The sequence below is a fragment of the Eleginops maclovinus genome, chromosome 4 (genome assembly GCF_036324505.1).
Source record: "Eleginops maclovinus isolate JMC-PN-2008 ecotype Puerto Natales chromosome 4, JC_Emac_rtc_rv5, whole genome shotgun sequence".
Classification (NCBI taxonomy): domain Eukaryota; kingdom Metazoa; phylum Chordata; class Actinopteri; order Perciformes; family Eleginopidae; genus Eleginops; species Eleginops maclovinus.
The window spans coordinates 4662110-4685740 of NC_086352.1; the positions used below are offsets into that span (position 1 = coordinate 4662110).

General features: G+C 46.0%; 1 protein-coding gene across 1 annotated transcript in view; it reads right to left on the reverse strand.

Annotated features, from left to right (window-relative positions):
* Positions 1-23631, reverse strand: part of fhod1 (formin homology 2 domain containing 1) — a 44545-nt gene that overhangs the window by 14396 nt on the left and 6518 nt on the right. The window contains 14 exon segments of the mRNA XM_063882185.1: positions 106-156; positions 849-887; positions 1688-1750; positions 4279-4380; positions 6003-6200; positions 6202-6368; positions 8863-9006; positions 9408-9502; positions 9608-9719; positions 9955-10049; positions 11751-11856; positions 12143-12210; positions 22093-22157; positions 23297-23403. Of these exon segments, the coding sequence (XP_063738255.1) occupies positions 106-156; positions 849-887; positions 1688-1750; positions 4279-4380; positions 6003-6200; positions 6202-6368; positions 8863-9006; positions 9408-9502; positions 9608-9719; positions 9955-10049; positions 11751-11856; positions 12143-12210; positions 22093-22157; positions 23297-23403 (1412 nt within the window).

The following is a 23631-nucleotide window of genomic DNA, read 5'->3' on the forward strand; positions in this document are numbered from 1 at the left end:
CACACACACACACACACACAGTCACACACACACACACAGTCACACACACACACACAGTCACAGTCTCCCTCCAGCTCCCAGCATGCATTGGGGGCAGTTACTTACTCAAACCTCCGGAGGACTGGCTTGTCCAAATTTACATTACAGTCTTCAGAGCTGCAGAGACACAACACAGGCTCAGCAACACACACAAACCCATACAGACACCCCCCCCCCCCACACACACACACACACAACCACGGAGGGGCGCCACACAGGAGGCTCTTCACAAACTGTGGATTTCCTCTTCACACCTGAACACAACTGACACCCAAAACACACCTGGACACACACGTAAAGACACTTGAAACAACCTAAAAACACACACACCTTAAAACGTTAGAATAGGAAACACCTGACATTCCAAAAACGCACCTGAACACCTGAACACACACCTGGACACTAAGGACATACACACCTCCGGTTCAGAGATCAGAGCGTGTTGGAATCATTTTCCAGGACAGTTTTTATTTTTAATTTGCAACGCCTAGAGAAATGGTCCAATGGATTTTTGCCAACACACACCTGAATACCCCCACACACACACACACACCAGAAGACCCCCCCACACACATACACACACACATAAACTGAAAAACTGCAACGATGACTTAAAATACAATTATTTGTAACATGTAATTCATGTCAACGGTTCAGTTTTTCCAGAGCACAGAGAGGAGGAAGAGGAAGAGGAAGAGGAGGAGAAAGAGGAAGAGGAGGAGGAGGAGGAGGAGGAGGAGGAGGAGGAGGAGGAAGAGGAAGAGGAAGAGGAGGAGGAGGAGGAGGAGGAAGAGAAGAAGATTACTCACCAGAACCGATCAGCCTCCCCTGAACTGGGGGAGGAAGGACTGAGAAAGAAGGGAGGAAACAAGGCAGGGAGGAGAGGAGGGAGGAGGAATTTTAGAAAGAAGGACTAAAGCAACAGAACATTAACGACATAATGTTCAACGTGTTATCAGAGACGACAGGAAGTCTCTGTTAGAGAAAATCTGATATTCAACAAAACTAATTTCCAGAAGAAATCAAGAGACTCTCCAGGCGTTATGGAACAATAATCAAGATGATGAAGAAGAAAGAAAGTAAATATGATTTGAAGACAATACAGAAGTTATGAAGATTTTCCAGAAAATATAATAATAAAACAGATGATTCTGAGATCTGAGGCTAAGGAAATGTCTGTGAAATATAAGAGAATAAAACCAAAAGTTCATGAATATCCAGAAATCATCCAGATTCTGAAATTCAAACACAAATGATCAGAAAAGGATTCAAGAAAAATCGAAAAGTTATCGAAAAATAAAGAAATTATTTAATGTATTTTTTAAAGCATCGAAAAAAACTAAAAACTGAAGAATTCAGAAAAAAAATTAAATCTCAAAAAATGTAAAATCCAGAAACGATGATTTCAAAGGTTATGGGGAAATACAAGAATAAAAGATCCAGAAGTTTTAGAAGATAATCGATATTTTTACACACATGATCAGAAAAGGGTTGAATTGATGCTCCAAATGACGAGGAAATTAAAAACATGTTGTTTTTTTTAAATATCAAGAAATAAAGAAATAAATATTGAAAAACTATCAAGGAATTGAACCGACACAATCCGACTGAGCCGCAGATCCCAGTCCCTGTTTAACACTTCACTTACTTTGAACTGGGTTTACTCTCCGACCTGCTGAGCTGCTCCGGGTTCATCTGAGGAGAGTCAGAGCTACACACACACACACACACACACACACACACACACACACACACACAAATACATGATCATTCCTCATCGTGTGTGTGTGTGTGTGTGTGTGTGTGTGTGTGTGTGTGTGTGTGTAAGACAACCTGACTGTATCCGGGAAGTTTGTTTAAATTTTTATATTTCATTTACTTTAAACAGTGACATTCAAAAAAGATTAAAAATAAAGATATAACCTCTTAGCCTCCCTGTTAGCTCCTGTGATAGCTCTCTAAACCTGTTAGTATGTTATCTCCCTGTTAGCTCCTCTGATAGCTCTCTAAACCTGTTAGCCTCCCTGTTAGCTCCTCTGATAGCTCTCTAAACCTGTTAGCCTCCCTGTTAGCTCCTCTGATAGCTCTCTAAACCTGTTAGCCTCCCTGTTAGCTCCTCTGATAGCTCTCTAAACCTGTTAGCCTCCCTGTTAGCTCCTGTGATAGCTCTCTAAACCTGTTAGTATGTTATCTCCCTGTTAGCTCCTCTGATAGCTCTCTAAACCTGTTAGCCTCCCTGTTAGCTCCTCTGATAGCTCTCTAAACCTGTTAGCCTCCCTGTTAGCTCCTCTGATAGCTCTCTAAACCTGTTAGCCTCCCTGTTAGCTCCTCTGATAGCTCTCTAAACCTGTTAGCCTCCCTGTTAGCTCCTCTGATAGCTCTCTAAACCTGTTAGCCTCCCTGTTAGCTCCTCTGATAGCTCTCTAAACCTGTTAGCCTCCCTGTTAGCTCCTCTGATAGCTCTCTAAACCTGTTAGTATGTTAGCTCCCTGTTAGCTCCTCTGATAGCTCTCTAAACCTGTTAGCCTCCCTGTTAGCTCCTCTGATAGCTCTCTAAACCTTTTAGCCTCCCTGTTAGCTCCTCTGATAGCTCTCTAAACCTGTTAGTATGTTATCTCCCTGTTAGCTCCTCTGATAGCTCTCTAAACCTGTTAGCCTCCCTGTTAGCTCCTCTGATAGCTCTCTAAACCTTTTAGCCTCCCTGTTAGCTCCTCTGATAGCTCTCTAAACCTGTTAGTATGTTAGCCTCCCTGTTAGCTCCTCTGATAGCTCTCTAAACCTGTTAGTATGTTATCTCCCTGTTAGCTCCTCTGATAGCTCTCTAAACCTGTTAGTATGTTATCTCCCTGTTAGCTCCTCTGATAGCTCTCTAAACCTGTTAGTATGTTAGCCTCCCTGTTAGCTCCCTGTAAGCTTTTAGCTCCCTGTTAGCTCCCTGTAAGCTTTTAGCTCCCTGTGAGCTGTTAGCTCCCTGTTAGCTACCTGTTAGCTCCCTCTTAGCTCCTCTGATAGCTCTCTAAACCTGTTAGTATGTTAGCCTCCCTGTTAGCTCCTCTGATAGCTCTCTAAACCTGTTAGCCTCCCTGTTAGCTCCTCTGATAGCTCTCTAAACCTGTTAGTATGTTCGCCTCCCTGTTAGTTCCCTGTTAGCTCCAGGGCTTTTAGCTCCCTGTTAAGCTCCCTGTTAGCCTCCCTGTTAGACTCTCTGTTACCTCCCTGTTAGCCTCCCTGTTAGCCTCTCTGTTAGCTCCCTGTTAGCTCCCTGGGTATGGTGGAATTGTCCAAAAATCAGCTCTTATGGTCTATCTATCTACTGTTCCTTGACCTCTGTGTGAAAGGTCCCGGGGTTAAGGAACAGTGGATAGGAGAACTCAACAGGTCTGAGGAACAGAGGCTGCTTTGAGAACCCGACTGAGCGACACTATCCACGTATTGATGATGAAGGCCGTCATTAATGAGCGTCTGCTGTGGGGAACTACAGCTCCTCTAAAGCTACTGAGAGCTTCTCCTCTGCACCGTGCTCTCTGATGGTGCTGTTTCTGCTTTATGAACCAGGACAGCAGAGAGACAGATACCCCACCCCTCCGGTCCTCACGTATTAACCCACATGAATCCAATAGGTATGATTATATGACATATTTATAATAAATACAAATGTGTTATAATAAACTAGTGATGCCTTCAGCTATCACTTTGGATATCACAGTTCAACATGTTGTAAAGGCTTCAGAAACCCCACACAGCTCAGAGACTCAGAGACTCTATTGGATCCTTTCAGTAAAAGTACCGTTCATATTTCTCCTTTTGATGAATCCAGAGCTGAACGTTCAGAACAAAGCTCTTTGGAAAGTTACGGTATAGGTTTTAGACTGCTTCATCAGCACTGTAACTTTCACCGAACGCATTTCTCACGATCGGCTGTTTCCGTGAACCGCCGGATGCTGTGTCATGGCAAATGTTGCAGCCGCAAGGCATTGTGGGACAGCATGTTCTCATTTCCTCTCTTAAAGGAAGGTCCAGTGTTTCCTGAAGGAGGCTATAAAGGAAGCTTCAGAGCTCCTTTCCTATCATCTAGAGAATTCCAACAGCTCTTATCATGGTGGCCACTGAGGTACCTCTGGGTCATTTCACTCTGTAAAGAACCTTCCAAAGCCAAACTGACTATTCGACCGTACCCCGTTAGCTCCCTGTTAGCTCCCTGTTAGCTGTTAGCTCTCAGTTAGCTCCCCTGCTACAGACCTGGCACCGGCCTCCTCAGAGATGGAGCTGGCTTTAGAGAAGAGGCGGGACTTCCTGCTCAGACCCAGAGCGGACATGTGATGGGTGAGGAAAGAGCGCCTCCTACAGGCCAGAAAACACCCAGCAAGAAGGGGGGGGGGGGGGGGGGGGGGAGATGACACCAGGGGGAATATCAGACAGGAAACCAACACCAAGTCACCAAAATAAAAGCACACAGAGAAGCAGACATGCAGAAAGAGAGTTCCTCTGAGCGCGGCAGCAAACTTTCACTGAGGTTATTACCGGTTAAAGACACAACTCTAAGAGGAGACCCTGGGATATTCAGTCAGGGAACGCCACACTTTGAAGGATGCAGGGAAAAATAATGAGGTGATAAGGGTGCATCTATCAATAAGAAGTCCTGTTCCAACACGATCACAACTGCATGTTTCTGAGGAAACATTCCTGCATGCTGAGTCATAAACGGGTTCCAAACAAAGCGTGTTCCCATCCGTCAGACCTCGCCACGCTCAGGGACCTTTATTTATTCAGCGGTTAGCTCTTCAAGGCTTCTGTTCGACCAGGTATTAGTCCTGAGCAGAGCTTCATTATACCGTATCTTTCTCTCTTTAAGGAGTCTTTAAGGAGACTTTACGGACTCTTTAAGGAGCCTTTACGGACTCTTTAAGAAGCCTTTACGGACTCTTTAAGGAGCCTTTAAGGAGCCTTTACGGACTCTTTAAGGAGCCTTTAAGGAGCCTTTACGGACTCTTTAAGGAGCCTTTAAGGAGCCTTTACGGACTCTTTAAGGAGCCTTTACGGACTCTTTAAGGAGCCTTTACGGACTCTTTAAGGAGCCTTTACGGACTCTTTAAGGAGCCTTTACGGACTCTTTAAGGAGCCTTTACGGACTCTTTAAGGAGCCTTTAAGGAGCCTTTACGGACTCTTTAAGAAGACTTTACGGACTCTTTAAGGAGCCTTTACGGACTCTTTAAGGAGCCTTTACGGACTCTTTAAGAAGACTTTACGGACTCTTTAAGGAGCCTTTACGGACTCTTTAAGGAGCCTTTACGGACTCTTTAAGGAGCCTTTACGGACTCTTTAAGGAGCCTTTACGGACTCTTTAAGGAGCCTTTACGGACTCTTTAAGGAGCCTTTAATGAGTCTTTACGGACTCTTTAAGGAGCCTTTAAGGAGCCTTTACGGACTCTTTAAGGAGCCTTTAAGGAGCCTTTACGGACTCTTTAAGAAGTCTTTACAGACTCTTTAAGGAGCCTTTAAGGAGCCTTTACGGACTCTTTAAGGAGCCTTTACGGACTCTTTAAGGAGCCTTTACGGACTCTTTAAGGAGCCTTTAAGGAGCCTTTACGGACTCTTTAAGAAGTCTTTACAGACTCTTTAAGGAGCCTTTAAGGAGCCTTTACGGACTCTTTAAGGAGCCTTTACGGACTCTTTAAGGAGCCTTTACGGACTCTTTAAGGAGCCTTTACGGACTCTTTAAGAGCCTTTACGGACTCTTTAAGGAGCCTTTACGGACTCTTTAAGGAGCCTTTACGGATTCTTTAAGGAGCCTTTAATGAGTCTTTACGGACTCTTTAAGAAGTCTTTACAGACTCCTTGAGGAGTCTTTAAGGAGCCCTTAAGGAGAGGGACAGCAGGAGCAGACAGATGAAGCGTACAGGGGTTGGTGGGATTTGAACCAGCGTCCTCTGGCTGTGTTATTCTGCATACAGACTGAACTCACCCGCTGGACGGAGACTTGTCTTCCGGCTCCGGGTGGCTCGTACCATTAGGCTCAGTATGGGGGGGAAGTGGAGACCCTCTCTGGGACCCTGAGGGGCTGCAATCTGAGGACAAGGGGGAGGACGCCCTGCTGCCCCCCGCTGGCGTGGGGGAGGAGGCGGAGGAGAGTGTGGGGGAGAGGGGGGTGGTGGTTGGGGAGAGGAAGGTGGGGGGGGGTGGGGGAGAGGGAGGGGGAGGAGGAAGGGGAGCAGGAGTGGGGGAGAGTCTGACTGGAGGACCGGCGACTCCTCTCGCCGGCGGCCATCTTTCTCCTCTCTTTACGGGGGAGGGTGGAGACGTCATCCCCGTCCTCGTTCCTCAGAGACGTCTGCAACACACATCAACACGTCAGACCCTGCCCCCCTGTCACCTGAGGGGGGGGTCCTGACCCTACATGCTGAGACTCAGGACTCCTGGACAGTGAGTCATGTGGAGATTTTCCTGCTGGACTAAACTGTTGGTATCACAAATGTTTGTTTGACGTTTGAGATTATTTCCTGCATTTTGGCTTTTTATTTACAATTTAGATTCTCAGAGGATTCAAACTGGCATCGATCTAGGCGGCAGCCTGTTGCAGCAGCTCTCCGTGTCTTACTGATTTATTGTGTATTTGTTCTACTTTAATCTTTTATTGAGCTTTCGTTCTTCACATATTTATTATGGCTTTGGACAGCCATGGCCACGTTCTTTTTCGAACACTCTCTGGTCACCTTTCTGTTACTTTCCGCACTTTTTCTTACGGAGAGCCACGCACAAAGGACTGATGGCATTGTTTTCACCCGTGCCCAGCTGATCATGCTCTGCAGACCCGTGCTGCTTCCCGGAGACTGGCATGACATCCCGGAGGAGCTACGGAGACACCAGCGAGGCTGCAGGGCTGGAGCCATGCGGAAGACTAAGATCAAGAGGAGATACAAGCCTTCCGTGCCGGCGATAGTAATGGGGAAAGTGAGATCACTGGCAAATAAGATGGGCGAGCTCGGCGTGCTGACAAAGACCCAGTGGGAGTACCGTGAGAGCAGCCTCGTGTTTTACGGAGACGTGGCTGCACTCGCATATCCCGGACAATACCGGGGGTTACACCTGTGCGTCTGGCTCTCAGATGTGACGTACTCTTCTTTCCTTTTTAGAAATGATATTACACCAACAACAGTCCAGCTGTGTGCACATGTTCAAACAGCTGTGCAGCGCCTCCACTGTGGGTCTCACCCCCCAGCAGCAACTCTACCAACCAGTTAGAGGAAATAAACAAAGGTCTAAAATGCTGAACAGCTCAAACACGTTTCCAACATCAGGACTGTGTGTAGTCAAACCATGCATCGTGACCAAGACGGGGTCAGGTTAAACGTAGCTCTGTCTTTCTGTTGACGCATCATTTCTGAGGACACCTTTCAATACATGTTGAGAACCTCTTGGAGGGGGGGTTCAATAACATATCCGTATTCATTTACTTCTGTGTGCACTCCGGAGTCTCAAACAGGCGTTTGTTCATTTTGCAGATGAGTTCTTCATATCTGAAACCTGAGAGGGAATATTTAGATGGTGTTATTTCACATCCCTCCATTCTCCCTTCTGCCAACGCTGTCGCAGTTTCTCCCCCCTCCCGTCTCTGTGCGTACGCATGGGTCAGAGTGTGCGTGGAGGAACGCACATTTAGTTTCTTATAAATCGCAAAGATTGCTTAGAAATTGGCGAACGCCACCTTTTGGGCGTACGCCACGTTTCTAAATGAGGCCCCTGAACACTGAGGCAGACCTGGACACTGAGGCAGACCTGAACACTGAGTTGGACACTGAGGCAGACCTGGCCACAACCTGGTCCTTCTGGCTCCAAAATATGTCCCTCTTGTTCAGAGGCAGCCTGTATCCACTAGCACTGTGAGGAAGTGGACCCCTGAGGCCAATGAGGCTCTACAGGACTGCTTCGAGACCCCGGACTGGGATGTGCTTTGTGTGCCACATGGAGAGGACATCAACAGTATGACCGACTGCATCACCGAGTACATCAACTCTGTGAGCAAACACTGCCAGCTAAAACTGTTCACTGCTTTCCGAACAATAAACCCTGGATCACTAGAGACCTGAAACAGCTTTTAAACAAGAAGAAGGAAGCTTTCAAGTCTGGGGACCAACCACTGCTGAGGAGCATCCAGCACGACCTGAGGGACGACCTGAGGGACAAGCTGAGGGACGACCTGAGGGACGACCTGAGGGACAGGCTGAGGGACGACCTGAGGGACGACCTGAGGGACGACCTGAGGGAGAGGCTGAGGGACAAGCTGAGGGACGCCCTGAGGGAGAGGCTGAGGGAGAGGCCGAGGGAGAACAGGGAATCCTACAGGGAGAAGCTGGAGGCCAAGCTCCAGCAGAACAACAGCAAGGATGTGGGGACTGGGATGAAGACCATCACGGGGTTCAAGGGGAGAGACAGGCTGACTGTGGCCCCCCCGGAGAGGGCTAACGAGCTGAACACCTTCTTCAATAGGTTCAGCTCCCCCCCCCCCTGCTGCTGTCTCCTACACTTCACACCTCAGCAGCATCAGAGCCGGTGACACCAGCAGAATCAATAAACTGATCAGGGAAGCTGGCTCTGTCATCGGCATCAAACTGGACCCTTTTGAGGCTGTGGTGGAGAGGAGGACTCTGAACAGACTGCTGTCCATCATGGATAACCCCCCCCACCCTCTCCACCAGCAGCTGGAAGGACAGCGGAGCTCCTTCTCCAATTTGATGTTTTGCTAAAAATTAGACTTTTAGACACAATTTGAGAAGGGGATGATCCTGCTGGACTAAACGTATCATAAGCGTTTGTAGTTACTTCACCTCGTAAATGGTGAACTGGGTCTTCAGGTCTGGCTCCGTCCCTCGGCTGCTCAGCTGTTTGCTGACGATGTTCTCCATCCCCAGCTGCTCCAGACTGTCCGTCACGTCGTAGAACGAGTCCTGGTCCGGGAGCGCTGCCAGAGTCTGGAACACACAGCTGAATTTACTGCATGGTTGTTATCGCTTTTATTCTCCTTTGTTTGGGTTTTACATCGTATGGTGTATGAGCCGAGGTGTGATTTCTATATTTGATTGATTTCTTTGGACAGCACGATGGTCTGGAGGTCTTACAGTGCTTTACAGATTTGGTCTTGTAATGTAAAATGAAAATGAATAATATGTAGATAGAAACTCAATTCCAACGTGAGAAAAGTCTTGTAGATAATAAAATACAGTCAAAGAAAAATGAATTAAACAATCAAAATCTAATCTAATAATGTTCCTTGAAAACGGCATCGTGTTTTATAATTCTATCATCTCTTTCACGTGGAAAACGTGCAGAGGACTGAAGAGAGCAGGCAGCTTGTTTACTGTTGTTTGTTTACCTTGTTGATGAGAGTCATGGTGAACATCAGCAGCTCTGTGTCGGAGCCGTTCCTCTCCTCCAGGACCTCCATCAGAAAGCTCCACGGCTTCACACCTAAAACACACACACACACACAATATTTTGGTTTTTTTGGTAAATGAAATGTAACATGTTGGTGGTTGTGTGTGTGTGTGTGTGTGTGTGTGTGTGTGTGTGTACCTCTCTTCTCGTCCACAGTGTTGACAGCGGTGATGAAGAGGGGGCTGTTGTACTCTGAATATTCGACAAAGACGATGAGCAGCTTCAGAGCCGTCTTCACCACCAGACGGGACTACACACACACACACACACACACACACACACACACACACACACACACACACACACACACACACACACACACACACACACACACACACACACACACACACACACACTTTGGTATTACTTCTTGCACTGCAGTAACGTCTCTCTCCTGCAGGGGGTGCCGGCGCTCTGAGGGTATTTGTGGAGGCAGCAGGATCATTCAGTAATATCAACAGACTCTTATTTTGGTGGGGACTCACCATACTTCCTGTGAGTGTGTAGAGCCACTGCAGCGTCTCGTTGTGATTTATCACTCCGTTCATCCCGTCCACAAAAAGAAGGATCTGACTCAGAGCTACACACACACACACACACACACACACACACACACACACACACACACACACACACACACACACACACACACACACACACACACACACACACACACACACACACACACACACACACACACACACACACACACACACTTCCATGTGGATCTATAATCATAATAATCTCTATAATCTGCTCTCTGGTTTCTGTGGCTTCTGTCTGCTAAAGTTTTCCACTTTAAAGGGAAATCTGTCCTCCAGAGAGAGAGAGAGACAGAGAGAGAGAGAGAGACAGAGAGAGAGAGAGAGAGAGAGAGAGACAGAGAGAGAGAAAAAGAGAGAGAGAGAGAGAGGGACAACCACTCAAACTGATTCTGGTAGAAGTTAGACTTTATATCTTTGCTCTCTTTTCTTCCACAGTTCTGCTGTATATACTGTTACAGTAAGTCTGCTCTGAGTCATGATGAATCAGCAGGAGAGGACTCTTTAAAGTAGAGACACTACATACTGATATACACCTGAACATCAGCAGGAGAGGACTCTTTAAAGTAGAGACTCTACATACTGATATACACCTGAACATCAGCAGGAGAGGACTCTTTAAAGTAGAGACACTACATACTGATACACACCTGAACATCAGCAGGAGAGGACTCTTTAAAGTAGAGACACTACATACTGATATACACCTGAACATCAGCAGGAGAGGACTCTTTAAAGTAGAGACTCTACATACTGATATACACCTGAACATCAGCAGGAGAGGACTCTTTACAGTAGAGACTCTACATACTGATATACACCTGAACATCAGCAGGAGAGGACTCTTTAAAGTAGAGACTCTACATACGGATATACACCTGAACATCAGCAGGAGAGGACTCTTTAAAGTAGAGACGCTACATACTGATATACACCTGAACATCAGCAGGAGAGGACTCTTTAAAGTAGAGACACTACATACTGATATACACCTGAACATCAGCAGGAGAGGACTCTTTAAAGTAGAGACTCTACATACTGATATACACCTGAACATCAGCAGGAGAGGACTCTTTAAAGTAGAGACACTACATACTGATATACACCTGAACACCAGCAGGAGAGGACTCTTTAAAGTAGAGACACTACATACTGATATACACCTGAACACCAGCAGGAGAGGACTCTTTAAAGTAGAGACACTACATACTGATATACACCTGAACATCAGCAGGAGAGGACTCTTTAAAGTAGAGACACTACATACTGATATACACCTGAACATCAGCAGGAGAGGACTCTTTAAAGTAGAGACACTACATACTGATATACACCTGAACACCAGCAGGAGAGGACTCTTTAAAGTAGAGACGCTACATACTGATATACACCTGAACATCAGCAGGAGAGGACTCTTTAAAGTAGAGACACTACATACTGATATACACCTGAACATCAGCAGGAGAGGACTCTTTAAAGTAGAGACTCTACATACTGATATACACCTGAACATCAGCAGGAGAGGACTCTTTAAAGTAGAGACACTACATACTGATATACACCTGAACACCAGCAGGAGAGGACTCTTTAAAGTAGAGACTCTACATACTGATATACACCTGAACATCAGCAGGAGAGGACTCTTTAAAGTAGACACTACATACTGATATACACCTGAACACCAGCAGGAGAGGACTCTTTAAAGCTCTGGAGGGTGTTTGTTCTGATATGAACCTCACCTCTCAGGATGTAGTTCTGGTAGTTGTGGTCAGCCTCCGCTCCGACTTTAATGAAACATGTCAGACCTTCAGACACCACGAACTCCGGGACCAGGTCTTTATCATCCTGCACACACACACACACACACACACACACACACACACACACACACACACACACACACACACACACACACACACACACACACACACACACACACACACACACACACACACACACACACACACCTGTCTTTTGTGTCTTTGGTCTGCTGCAGGAGGGGCAACAGGAAGCTGAAACTGTGAGGGTCTGAGGACTAGTCCCTGCAGACCTCCGGTGTTAACGCAATGAAACAACGCTTTAATGAAAGATAAAGCAGATGTGTGTGTGTGTGTGTGTGTGTGTGTGTTACCTCAAAGAGCTGTTTGAGGGAGAAGAGCGCCCGTCTGAGCTCGGGACCCTGAGAGTTATACAGCTTCTCTGAAACACATCCAGAGGAAACAGGTTGATCAGCTGTGGCTCAAATCGCCGCGTGAAGCTCCTCAGAGTGACATTTAAACAAAGGTTACACAATCTGGAGAAAGTCATGCCGAACATGTAATCATGTTTTGGTAAAGTTTGGAAAATAAAGTTAAGACAAAGTTTCAATACACCAAAATAAAAGTTTAGGCAGAAATTCAACAACATTTGGGAAAAAATTGACAGTTTGAATGAAGTTTGAAGAACGGTGGAGAACATGTTAGTTTGATGACCTTTGGATCAAGTCTGAACATCAGGAAGTAATTGAGCAAAGTTTGGAGACATTTTGGGCAAAGTTTAAATAAAGTTAGACTTCTTTCTGTAGATAATCTGCTTCCTGTTTGTTAAAGATCCGTCACCTCTTTTCAATCCTGTCGTCATTATTAAAGATAATCAGAGTGACTGGAGGATCAGGAGCCTGAAGAGGAGGGTCTTAAACAGGACAGGGGATTCTTCCAGAAGGAATCAGACGGCTTCCTGTTTGTTTCTGTCGGCGGTCCCAACCCCTGACTCACTCTCTGAGGAAACACTGACAGATTTAAATCCTTCAGTTAAAAAACAAGTCCTACAGAACAGGAGGGGGTCAACCAGGAGGGGGTCAACCAGGAGGGGGTCAACCAGACGGGGGTCAACCAGGAGAGGGTCAACCAGGAGGGGGTCAACCAGGAGGGGGTCAACCAGACGGGGGTCAACCAGTAGGGGGTCAACCAGGAGGGGGTCAACCAGACGGGGGTCAACCAGGAGGGGGTCAACCAGGAGAGGGTCAACCAGGAGGGGGTCAACCAGACGGGGGTCAACCAGGAGAGGGTCAACCAGGAGGGGGTCAACCAGGAGAGGGTCAACCAGGATGGGGTCAACCAGGAGAGGGTCAACCAGGAGAGGGTCAACCAGGAGAGGGTCAACCAGGAGGGGGTCAACCAGGAGAGGGTCAACCAGGAGGGGGTCAACCAGGAGAGGTTCAACCAGGAGGGGGTCAACCAGGAGGGGGTCAACCAGGAGAGGGTCAACCAGGAGAGGGTCAACCAGGAGGGGGTCAACCAGGAGAGGGTCAACCAGGAGGGGGTCAACCAGACGGGGGTCAACCAGGAGAGGGTCAACCAGGAGGGGGTCAACCAGGAGAGGGTCAACCAGGAGGGTGTCAACCAGGGGAGGGTCAACCAGGAGAGGGTCAACCAGGAGAGGGTCAACCAGGGGAGGGTCAACCAGGAGAGGGTCAACCAGGAGAGGGTCAACCAGGAGAGGGTCAACCAGGAGGGAGTCAACCAGACGGGGGTCAACCAGGAGAGGGTCAACCAGGAGGGGGTCAACCAGACGGGGGTCAACCAGGAGAGGGTCAACCAGGAGGGGGTCAACCAGGAGAGGGTCAACCAGGAGGGGGTCAACCAGGAGGGGGTCAACCAGACGGGGGTCAACCAGGAGAGGGTCAACCAGGAGGGGGTCAACCAGACGGGGGTCAACCAGGAGAGGGTCAACCAGGAGGGGGTCAACCAGGAGAGGGTCAACCAGGAGGGGGTCAACCAGGGGAGGGTCAACCAGGAGGGGGTCAACCAGGAGAGGGTCAACCAGGAGGGGGTCAACCAGGAGGGGGTCAATCAGGAGGGGGTCAACCAGGAGGGGGTCAACCAGGAGGGGGTCAACCAGGAGGGGGTCAACCAGGAGAGGGTCAACCAGGAGGGGGTCAACCAGGAGAGGGTCAACCAGGAGAGGGTCAACCAGGAGAGGGTCAACCAGGAGGGGGTCAACCAGACGGGGGTCAACCAGGAGAGGGTCAACCAGGAGGGGGTCAACCAGGAGGGGGTCAATCAGGAGGGGGTCAACCAGGAGGGGGTCAACCAGGAGGGGGTCAACCAGGAGAGGGTCAACCAGGAGGTGAGTTGTTTACAGGAATAAGTTGATAGCCTTTGGCAGAGATAACTGTGTGCCTCCTTGAAGCTTCTTCTTCTGTTGTTTGATTTTCCTGTTTTATTGTGCAGGTCCTGAGACAGGAAGTGCTGCTGATGTGAAGTTTAACGAGACTCTAAACATAAATAAATATAAACAAACTGAGAGCACGAGAAAATACTGCGATACAATTCAGAGGAACTGAGGAATTTAGACTGAAATAAATACATGAACTCCATTTTATCTGAGAAGACTGCTGACATCGAGTTCTGCCCGGAGACATTTAGACAACAAGGAGGAGCAGTGTTTACATCCCATAAACAACAGTGTGTGTGTGTGTGTGTGTGTGTGTGTGTGTGTGTGTGTGTGTGTGTGTGTGTGTGTGTGTGTGTGTGTGTGTGTGTGTGTGTGTATGGGTGTGTGTGTGTGTAACAGACTGAAGCAGCTGGAGAGCTGAAATATCTACAGGAACAACAACATCCGTCAGGAGCATGCGCTCTTATTGTGAAAATCCTCCAGCAGGAAACACTGGGACCCGCTGACTGGACAATAAAAGCTAAAATCAGCCCCAGCGTCATGTGACCAAAATATCTGCTGTTCATGTTCGACTTTATGAAGAGGAGTCTCAGCGGTGCGTTCACTGACCGAACAAACCTCTGACATCAGGGCGAGACATTTCTGACCTGTAGAAACTGTAAATCATCCGGAGACACTTCACACACTGAGGACTGTGTGTGTGTGTGTGTGTGTGTGTGTGTGTGTGTGTGTGTGTGTGTGTGTGTGTGTGTGTCAGACAGTTCCCTGTACAAATCATATATTTCATATACTGTCTGTAACCCGTTTTATCTTCAGGATGCATCTGAACTTTACATTTCAGTCATGTAGTTTATGTGTTGAGTGAAGAATATAAACCACAGAGTCCTCTGGAAATATTCAACATGTGCGCTGCAGCTTTTCAGAAACAGACAGATTCAGGATCTTTGGAAACGTTTCTCCACCAGATAAAGAACACACAAAGCTTGAATGAAATATTGAAGTTTTAAAAAAGGTTAAACCAAATTCGTCAAGACGTCACACCGAGCGATCTGAAGGATCTGCTCCAAACCTTTCAGAGAGTTAATTGACAGGTCCTTCAAACGTTACTCAGTGGTGTTCAAACAGTTTGGAGACTTTCTCCTTATGTTGTCCAAACTGCCTCGAGCCTTTTCTAAACTCAGTTTCAAAGTTCTCATAAACTTTGGCAACATGTTCTGGAAACTTTCTTAGTTTTTGTTGAAACTTTGTCATTAACTTTTCAAAAATCCATTTAAACTTTTTGAAACTTTATTCAAACTTTAATGAACTTTGTCATCGAGAACATTATGACACAATGCTGTTTAAATAAAGTTTAAACAACTGTATAAAGTTTGAAGGAAGTTTCATCAAACATTTTAAAAAGTGACACTGATACTTTTTCTCGCTCGGTGTGACCTCTGTCCCTGAAATACATTCAGAGGTTTTCAGATCCTCAAACATCAGGGTCTGTAAATCACCAGAGGAACAAAGACCTAAATTACTCTGAACCACCAACAGCAGAAACTGAGGAGTGACAACAACGAGATAGAGAGAAGACCAGAGACATTCAGACACAGAAGATCCTGAAGCCTCAGGAGAATCTGAAACAGGACGCTCTGATTTATGTTTTACTCGTCAGAGAAACCTCAACAGCTGAGAGGATTAACAGAGGGTGTGTGTGTGATTCCTCTCTCCTGCAGTAACAGTCTGTTTGTGGACCTGGAGGGTAGAGGAGTTATGATGCATTCAGGTACGTTCATTTTTAAATTGGCCGTGTTCAGGACCGTTGTAGTTATTTAAAAGCTGAACGGATTTATTAAAATGAAATGTTTTCAGGGATTTTCCAAAAATATTTAGTGAATTTGTTCCCAAAAAGTCTACAACCAAACTTTCTCTACAGTTCATTGACAAACAAAAAACCAACAATATTCAGTGTTTCCTCTGGCCCCTCCTCGTTATTATCCTGAAAGATTAAATATCCAACAATAATAATTATAATGAATGAGCACGCCTTTCCCCTCCACTCCCTAGATCCCTAAAACTCTTTCCAACACAAACTACACATCCCAGCATGCATTGCACATGCACGAAACTGTTCCTGTGGAAAATATTTGTACACTGACATAAATTGACAGGATGATCCCTGATCTGTTGAGCCGTCTCAGAGACATCCAGGAAGCATTTTGTTTCTGCAACAGAAAAACAGTCGGAGGGATTCCTGTTTATCAGCAGACAGGAAGTGAGGCAGATAAACTCAGAGAGGCATTTCCTGTCTCTGCCAGCGCTGCTGAGCTCTGAGAAACCAGAACATACTTCATGAAGCAGGTCTGCTGGGGTCACATCATCAACGACTGTGGCTGCGAGGTAGTGCGGTCGTCTTTCAAGTCCATTTACCATTAAAATATACATTCTCCAGGTGGTGTGAGGACGCCATGTTTGTAGTTCATGACTTATAATCACTTTCTTTCTTTCTCCAGGTAAATGGCCCTCAAAGGCTGTGAACGCACCATCACCATCGTGTTGTGTTCACAGTCCTCAGGACTTCGGAGAGCCAGAGGGGTCGACAGAACTAAACCGTCACACTCTCAATTGCATGTTGGTGACATCACCGTGCATGATTAGCATAGAGCTACTGTGTTAGCATGAAGCTAATGTAGATCTCAAGAGTCTCTAGGTAAGAGGAAAGGGCCCTCGATGCTTCCTCTGTCGTCTCCTTTAGGAAACACTGGAGCATCCTCTAGGAAAGGAGAGGAGGGAATGTCTTCCCACAATCCCTTGCAGCAACAAAGTGACGCACCGTTCGCTCTGAACGAGGCGCTAAATCTACCAACAGCGGGGGGGAGGCTTCAACAACAACAGAGGAAGGAAACACACACACACACACACACACACACACACACACACACACACACACACACACACACACACACACACACACACACACACACACACACACACACACACACAGCTGAGTCAGCGTGTAACGTGTGTGTGAGGATCACACCCACTCTCTAACAGACTGAATGTTGCAGCTGTGTGTGTGGAACAAGAGGACACACTTTGAGATTTAATAAACACACACTTCAGTTTATAGTTTCCTATTCTTTTATATTCATTCATTTAATTTATGTTTTATTTTGAAAGTATTATTAGATGAAGTGTGTACAGTGGATGCTGAGTTTAACGAGCTGAGTAGGATCCCCTGAACGCACCGTTAATCCAAGGACACTTTCACTTCTTCACCTTTATTAACCGCTGTTTCACTTCTTCACCTTTATTAACCGCTGTTTCACTTCTTCACCTTTATTAACCGCTGTTTCACTTCTTCACCTTTAATAACCGCTGTTTCACTTCTTCACCTTTATTAACCGCTGTTTCACTTCTTCACCTTTATTAACCGCTGTTTCACTTCTTCACCTTTATTAACCGCTGTTTCACTTCTTCACCTTTATTAACCGCTGTTTCACTTCTTCACCTTTAATAACCGCTGTTTCACTTCTTCACCTTTATTAACCACTGTTTCACTTCTTCACCTTTATTAACGCTGTTTCACTTCTTCACCTTTAATAACCGCTGTTTCACTTCTTCACCTTTATTAACCGCTGTTTCACTTCTTCACCTTTATTAACCGCTGTTTCACTTCTTCACCTTTAATAACCGCTGTTTCACTTCTTCACCTTTATTAACCGCTGTTTCACTTCTTCACCTTTAATAACCGCTGTTTCACTTCTTCACCTTTATTAACCGCTGTTTCACTTCTTCACCTTTAATAACCGCTGTTTCACTTCTTCACCTTTATTAACCGCTGTTTCACTTCTTCACCTTTATTAACCGCTGTTTCACTTCTTCACCTTTATTAACCGCTGTTTCACTTCTTCACCTTTATTAACCGCTGTTTCACTTCTTCACCTTTATTAACCGCTGTTTCACTTCTTCACCTTTATTAACCGCTGTTTCACTTCTTCACCTTTATTAACCGCTGTTTCACTTCTTCACCTTTATTAACCGCTGTTTCACTTCTTCACCTTTATTAACCGCTGTTTCACTTCTTCACCTTTAATAACCGCTGTTTCACTTCTTCACCTTTAATAACCGCTGTTTCACTTCTTCACCTTTATTAACCGCTGTTTCACTTCTTCACCTTTATTAACCGCTGTTTCACTTCTTCACCTTTAATAACCGCTGTTTCACTTCTTCACCTTTATTAACCGCTGTTTCACTTCTTCACCTTTAATAACCGCTGTTTCACTTCTTCACCTTTATTAACCGCTGTTTCACTTCTTCACCTTTATTAACCGCTGTTTCACTTCTTCACCTTTAATAACCGCTGTTTCACTTCTTCACCTTTAATAACCGCTGTTTCACTTCTTCACCTTTATTAACCGCTGTTTCACTTCTTCACCTTTAATAACCGCTGTTTCACTTCTTCACCTTTATTAACCGCTGTTTCACTTCTTCACCTTTATTAACCGCTGTTTCACTTCTTCACCTTTAATAACCGCTGTTTCACTTCTTCACCTTTAATAACCGCTGTTTCACTTCTTCACCTTTATTAACCGCTGTTTCACTTCTTCACCTTTATTAACCGCTGTTTCACTTCTTCACCTTTATTAACGCTGTTTCACTTCTTCACCTTTATTAACCGCTGTTTCACTTCTTCACCTTTATTAACCGCTGTTTCACTTCTTCACCTTTATTAACGCTGTTTCACTTCTTCACCTTTATTAACCGCTGTTTCACTTCTTCACCTTTATTAACCGCTGTTTCACTTCTTCACCTTTATTAACCGCTGTTTCACTTCTTCACCTTTATTAACCGCTGTTTCACTTCTTCTTCTTCTTCTTCTTCCATATTTTATTTATCTGCGCTCCGTCCTACTGCGGTTCACTCTTCCCTGCAGCTGTCTGTCAGATTATGATTTTCTTTCTGTATCTATCAAATTATTTATCATTTTTTATTAATATTCATTTATGTTTTTATTGTTTTTTGATCTATTTATCTTTTTTTTCTGTTTATATTTCTAATATTTCGCCTCAATTAATTTATTATTTAAAACATTTATTTATCTATGAATTTATTTGCTTATTATAAATGTATTTTCTGACGTCTGGTTGTCTGTTTGTCCCTGAAGGCATCACGGAGTTTTCTAAACTGCAAGAGCCCGGAGCATGAAGCATGCTGGGAAATCCCCTCCGGAGCAGGAACGGGCGGGGTCATGCAGGCGGGGGGGAAGAAGGAGTGAGTAAGTAAGGGAGGAGAGGGTGGGGCTGACAGGAAGTGAGGCGGGGTTTCTCAGGGAGGTAAATAGCTCTGAGGAAGGATCATCCGTCAGAGGTTTATTATGTAAGGATGGTTTTTGACTGACCTTGATAGGGGGCTGACCCTGGGGCATTTATTACAATTAAAAAACTTCATTTGATTTATTATAAACTCTTCTGATTTTATTCATTTTTCTTATTTAATTATAACGTCTTCATTTTTATGTTCCTGCAATTTCATTATTATTTATTGTTATTATAAACACGCAGTGCTTCTTCAGTCTCTGCGTGTTTGATAAACTCAAAAGATAAATCCAGGAATAAACTTCAGTCTGACTTTAATAAGGTCACAGATTAACAACTGTTATTAGATTTCAGAGAGGACGCCTGAGGACAGACCATCCCATGACTGAAGCCTCGGTTCTCTCCTAATAAATCCTAAAATTAATATTACATAAATACTAAATATGATCTCCTGATGAACAGAGGGATGTTCTGCAGGATCCCAGACTCTATGGAAGCCCACAGGACAAAATACACCCAGATAAAGACGTGTTTCTGTAAGGCCAACGGAGCAGAGAACAGTAACCCGGGTCCGTTTCACTACAATTCCCACAATGCATTTCAAAAATGAACATGGCAGAGAGCAGCCGGAGGTGGAGAGGAGCTCATCAGAAGCTAATGTTGGCCATTTAAATACACCTGGGGGGGGGGTCCCTGGACACTGAGGACAGATCAGGGGCCTCATTCATAAAGCTTTGCGTAGGATTCACGTGGAGAGGTGGCGTGCGTAGGACAAAGCAAGTCAATACGCACAAAAATATTCCGATTTGTAAAACCCTGCGCACGCACGTCCTACGCCGGTTTATAAATCAAATCAACTCTTAATGCGGCGCAGCTTTTGCAGACTTCACGTAACGCCCAGATTTTCAATAAATAGTCAAAGAAACGCCCCGTATGAATGTTCATTCAGACTGACTGCCTGATGACGGGCAGGAAATGCAGACAGGTTTTGGTTCTTGTTGGGGGGGTGCAGTTCCTCAGATTGTTTGGTGGACGCAGTTTGAAGAGAACAGAGAGCTGCAGCACGTGGAGCTCTCTGTGGACGGCCTCAGAAAGCCGGTTCATCACCAACATAAATAAATATGCAGAACCTAAAAGTTAGAATACACACAGCCTCACACAGGCAGGGTGTGTGTGCCGGACGGGGACAGGGACGCCCCCCCTGAATAAGAAGCTGTCAGAAATGATCGGGGTACCCTCCGGAGTCATGACTGGGGGGAGGGGGGTTACACCTGTGCGTCTGGCTCTCAGATGTGAGTACTCTTCTTTCCTTTTTAGAAATGATATTACACCAACAACAGTCCAGCTGTGTGCACATGTTCAAACAGCTGGACTTTACAAAGAGCTTTCTGTTTATCTGGTGGTTTGTGTTCCGCTGCCCATCAGCTGTGCAGCGCCTCCACTGTGGGTCTCACCCCCCAGCAGCAACTCTACCAACCAGTTAGAGGAAATAAACAAAGGTCTAAAATGCTGAACAGCTCAAACACGTTTCCAACATCAGGACTGTGTGTAGTCAAACCATGCATCGTGACCAAGACGGGGTCAGGTTAAACGTAGCTCTGTCTTTCTGTTGACGCATCATTTCTGAGGACACCTTTCAATACATGTTGAGAACCTCTTGGAGGGGGGGTTCAATAACATATCCGTATTCATTTACTTCTGTGTGCACTCCGGAGTCTCAAACAGGCGTTTGTTCATTTTGCAGTTGAGTTCTTCATATCTGAAACCTGAGAGGGAATATTTAGATGGTGTTATTTCACATCCCTCCATTCTCCCTTCTGCCAACGCTGTCGCAGTTTCTCCCCCCTCCCGTCTCTGTGCGTACGCATGGGTCAGAGTGTGCGTGGAGGAACGCACATTTAGTTTCTTATAAATCGCAAAGATTGCTTAGAAATTGGCGAACGCCACCTTTTGGGCGTACGCCACGTTTCTAAATGAGGCCCCTGAACACTGAGGCAGACCTGAACACTGAGGACAGACCTGGACACTGAGTTGGACACTGAGGCAGACCTGGACACTGAGGCAGACCTGAACACTGAGGACAGACCTGAACACTGAGGCAGACCTGGACACTGAGGCAGACCTGGACACTGAGGCAGACCTGAACACTGAGGACAGACCTGGACACTGAGTTGGACACTGAGGCAGACCTGAACACTGAGGACAGACCTGGACACTGAGTTGGACACTGAGGCAGACCTGGACACTGAGGCAGACCTGAACACTGAGGACAGACCTGGACACTGAGGCAGACCTGAACACTGAGGACAGACCTGGACACTGAGTTGGACACTGAGGCAGACCTGGACACTGAGGCAGACCTGGACACTGAGGACAGACCTGGACACTGAGTTGGACACTGAGGCAGACCTGGACACTGAGGCAGACCTGAACACTGAGGACAGACCTGGACACTGAGTTGGACACTGAGGCAGACCTGGACACTGAGGCAGACCTGAACACTGAGGACAGACCTGGACACTGAGGCAGAGCTGCTCCTCTGGGAACACGGGGCCCCTCGCATAGAGGAGTGTGTGTGGAAACAGAGAGAGAGCCAGAGAGGAAACAAGGAGGACGAGATAATTACCCAGAATGCAATGCACGCGTACAGACAGCTGAGTCCTCAGGATCAGGATGGGCTTCCTCCCTTTGCTGTGGAGAAACACACACACACACACACACACACACACACACACACACACACACACACACACACACACACACACACACACACACACACACACACACAGTTAACCTCAGAGGAAAATGTAGACGGACGTGGCACTGAGCTGAAAATAATAAAGACATATTTGTCATACTCGAAGAGGAGACTTTCAACAGTTTGTATTTTCTAAACATTTTGTTGCTCCTTATTTATTATTATGTAATCACATCTATAGTTTAGTTCGGGATCATGTAGGTAAAGAAATATGAAACTGATATTCTGAGGATATGAAGTCCAAACTGTGAGTTAGATCAGAAATGAGACTTTACATTTATCTGGTTCTGATTTATTTATGTGTCTGTTTAACAGCGTCTGTGTCAAATGTACTTAGCGTTAAACTTGTTCTGATCTCAGAGCAGTTACAAGCGCAGAGCTGCAGAGACGCCAGAGGACGGAAAGAATGGGGGGGGGGGGGGGGTTTCAGTTTTTGTGTTTTTTTTTCCTGCGGCTAAAAAAAGAAGTTTTAGATTCTTTAGGTCACTGTGGCACACACACACACACACACACACACACACACACACACACACACACACACACACACACACACACACACACACACACACACACACACACACACACACACACACACACACACACACACACACACACACACACACACACACACACACACACTTTCCAGATGACATCATACTGTGTGTGTGTGTGTGTCAGTCTGGAAACACTCCTCTCGTCTCATACTTCAGACTCACTTTTAGAGTTTAAATTGCTCTCTCCATAAGAACTCTAACAGAGCACACAAAGGGGGGTTTAGTGACATCACTGTGGAACACTCGCGCTCCTATTGGTTAGCGCTCCAACACATTATACCTGATAGGCTAAGGGGCGGGACATCTCTAAGCGGTTGACTAATCACAACAGAACCAGCCAGCTAACCCATCAGAGCAGACTGGGCTCTGGGTTCAGACAGAGGGTGAAAAGAGGAGCTGCAGCACAGACAGTATGAGAAACATAAAGCATGGAGACATGTCCCAGAGAAAGAGCACAGGTGAGGACAGGCGAGGACAGACTAGGACAGGTGAGGACAGGTATATGTAGAGGTTCTTACGTGACGTCATCATAGAAACTCTCCAGGTCGTCCCTCTGTTCAGAGAGAGAGGAGTCCAGGTCCAGGTAATATCCATTAGTGGAAACCTGCAGGGTGCAGTCCTCCAGCTGAACAGACAGACAGACAGACAGACAGTTAATATCAGGAGGAAACAACTGTCTGCTTCTTTCAGGGTATATTTGAAAACGCTGATCATGTGATTGCAATTGGTGAGGTCAGCCTCCCAGCATGCACTGGGGCAACAGATTATTTATGATGAATTATTAAGAGTGAATCCATGAAGACGCTTCAATTTCAGGCAAGAAAAAGTGTTTTACTTAAAATAATTTTACTTA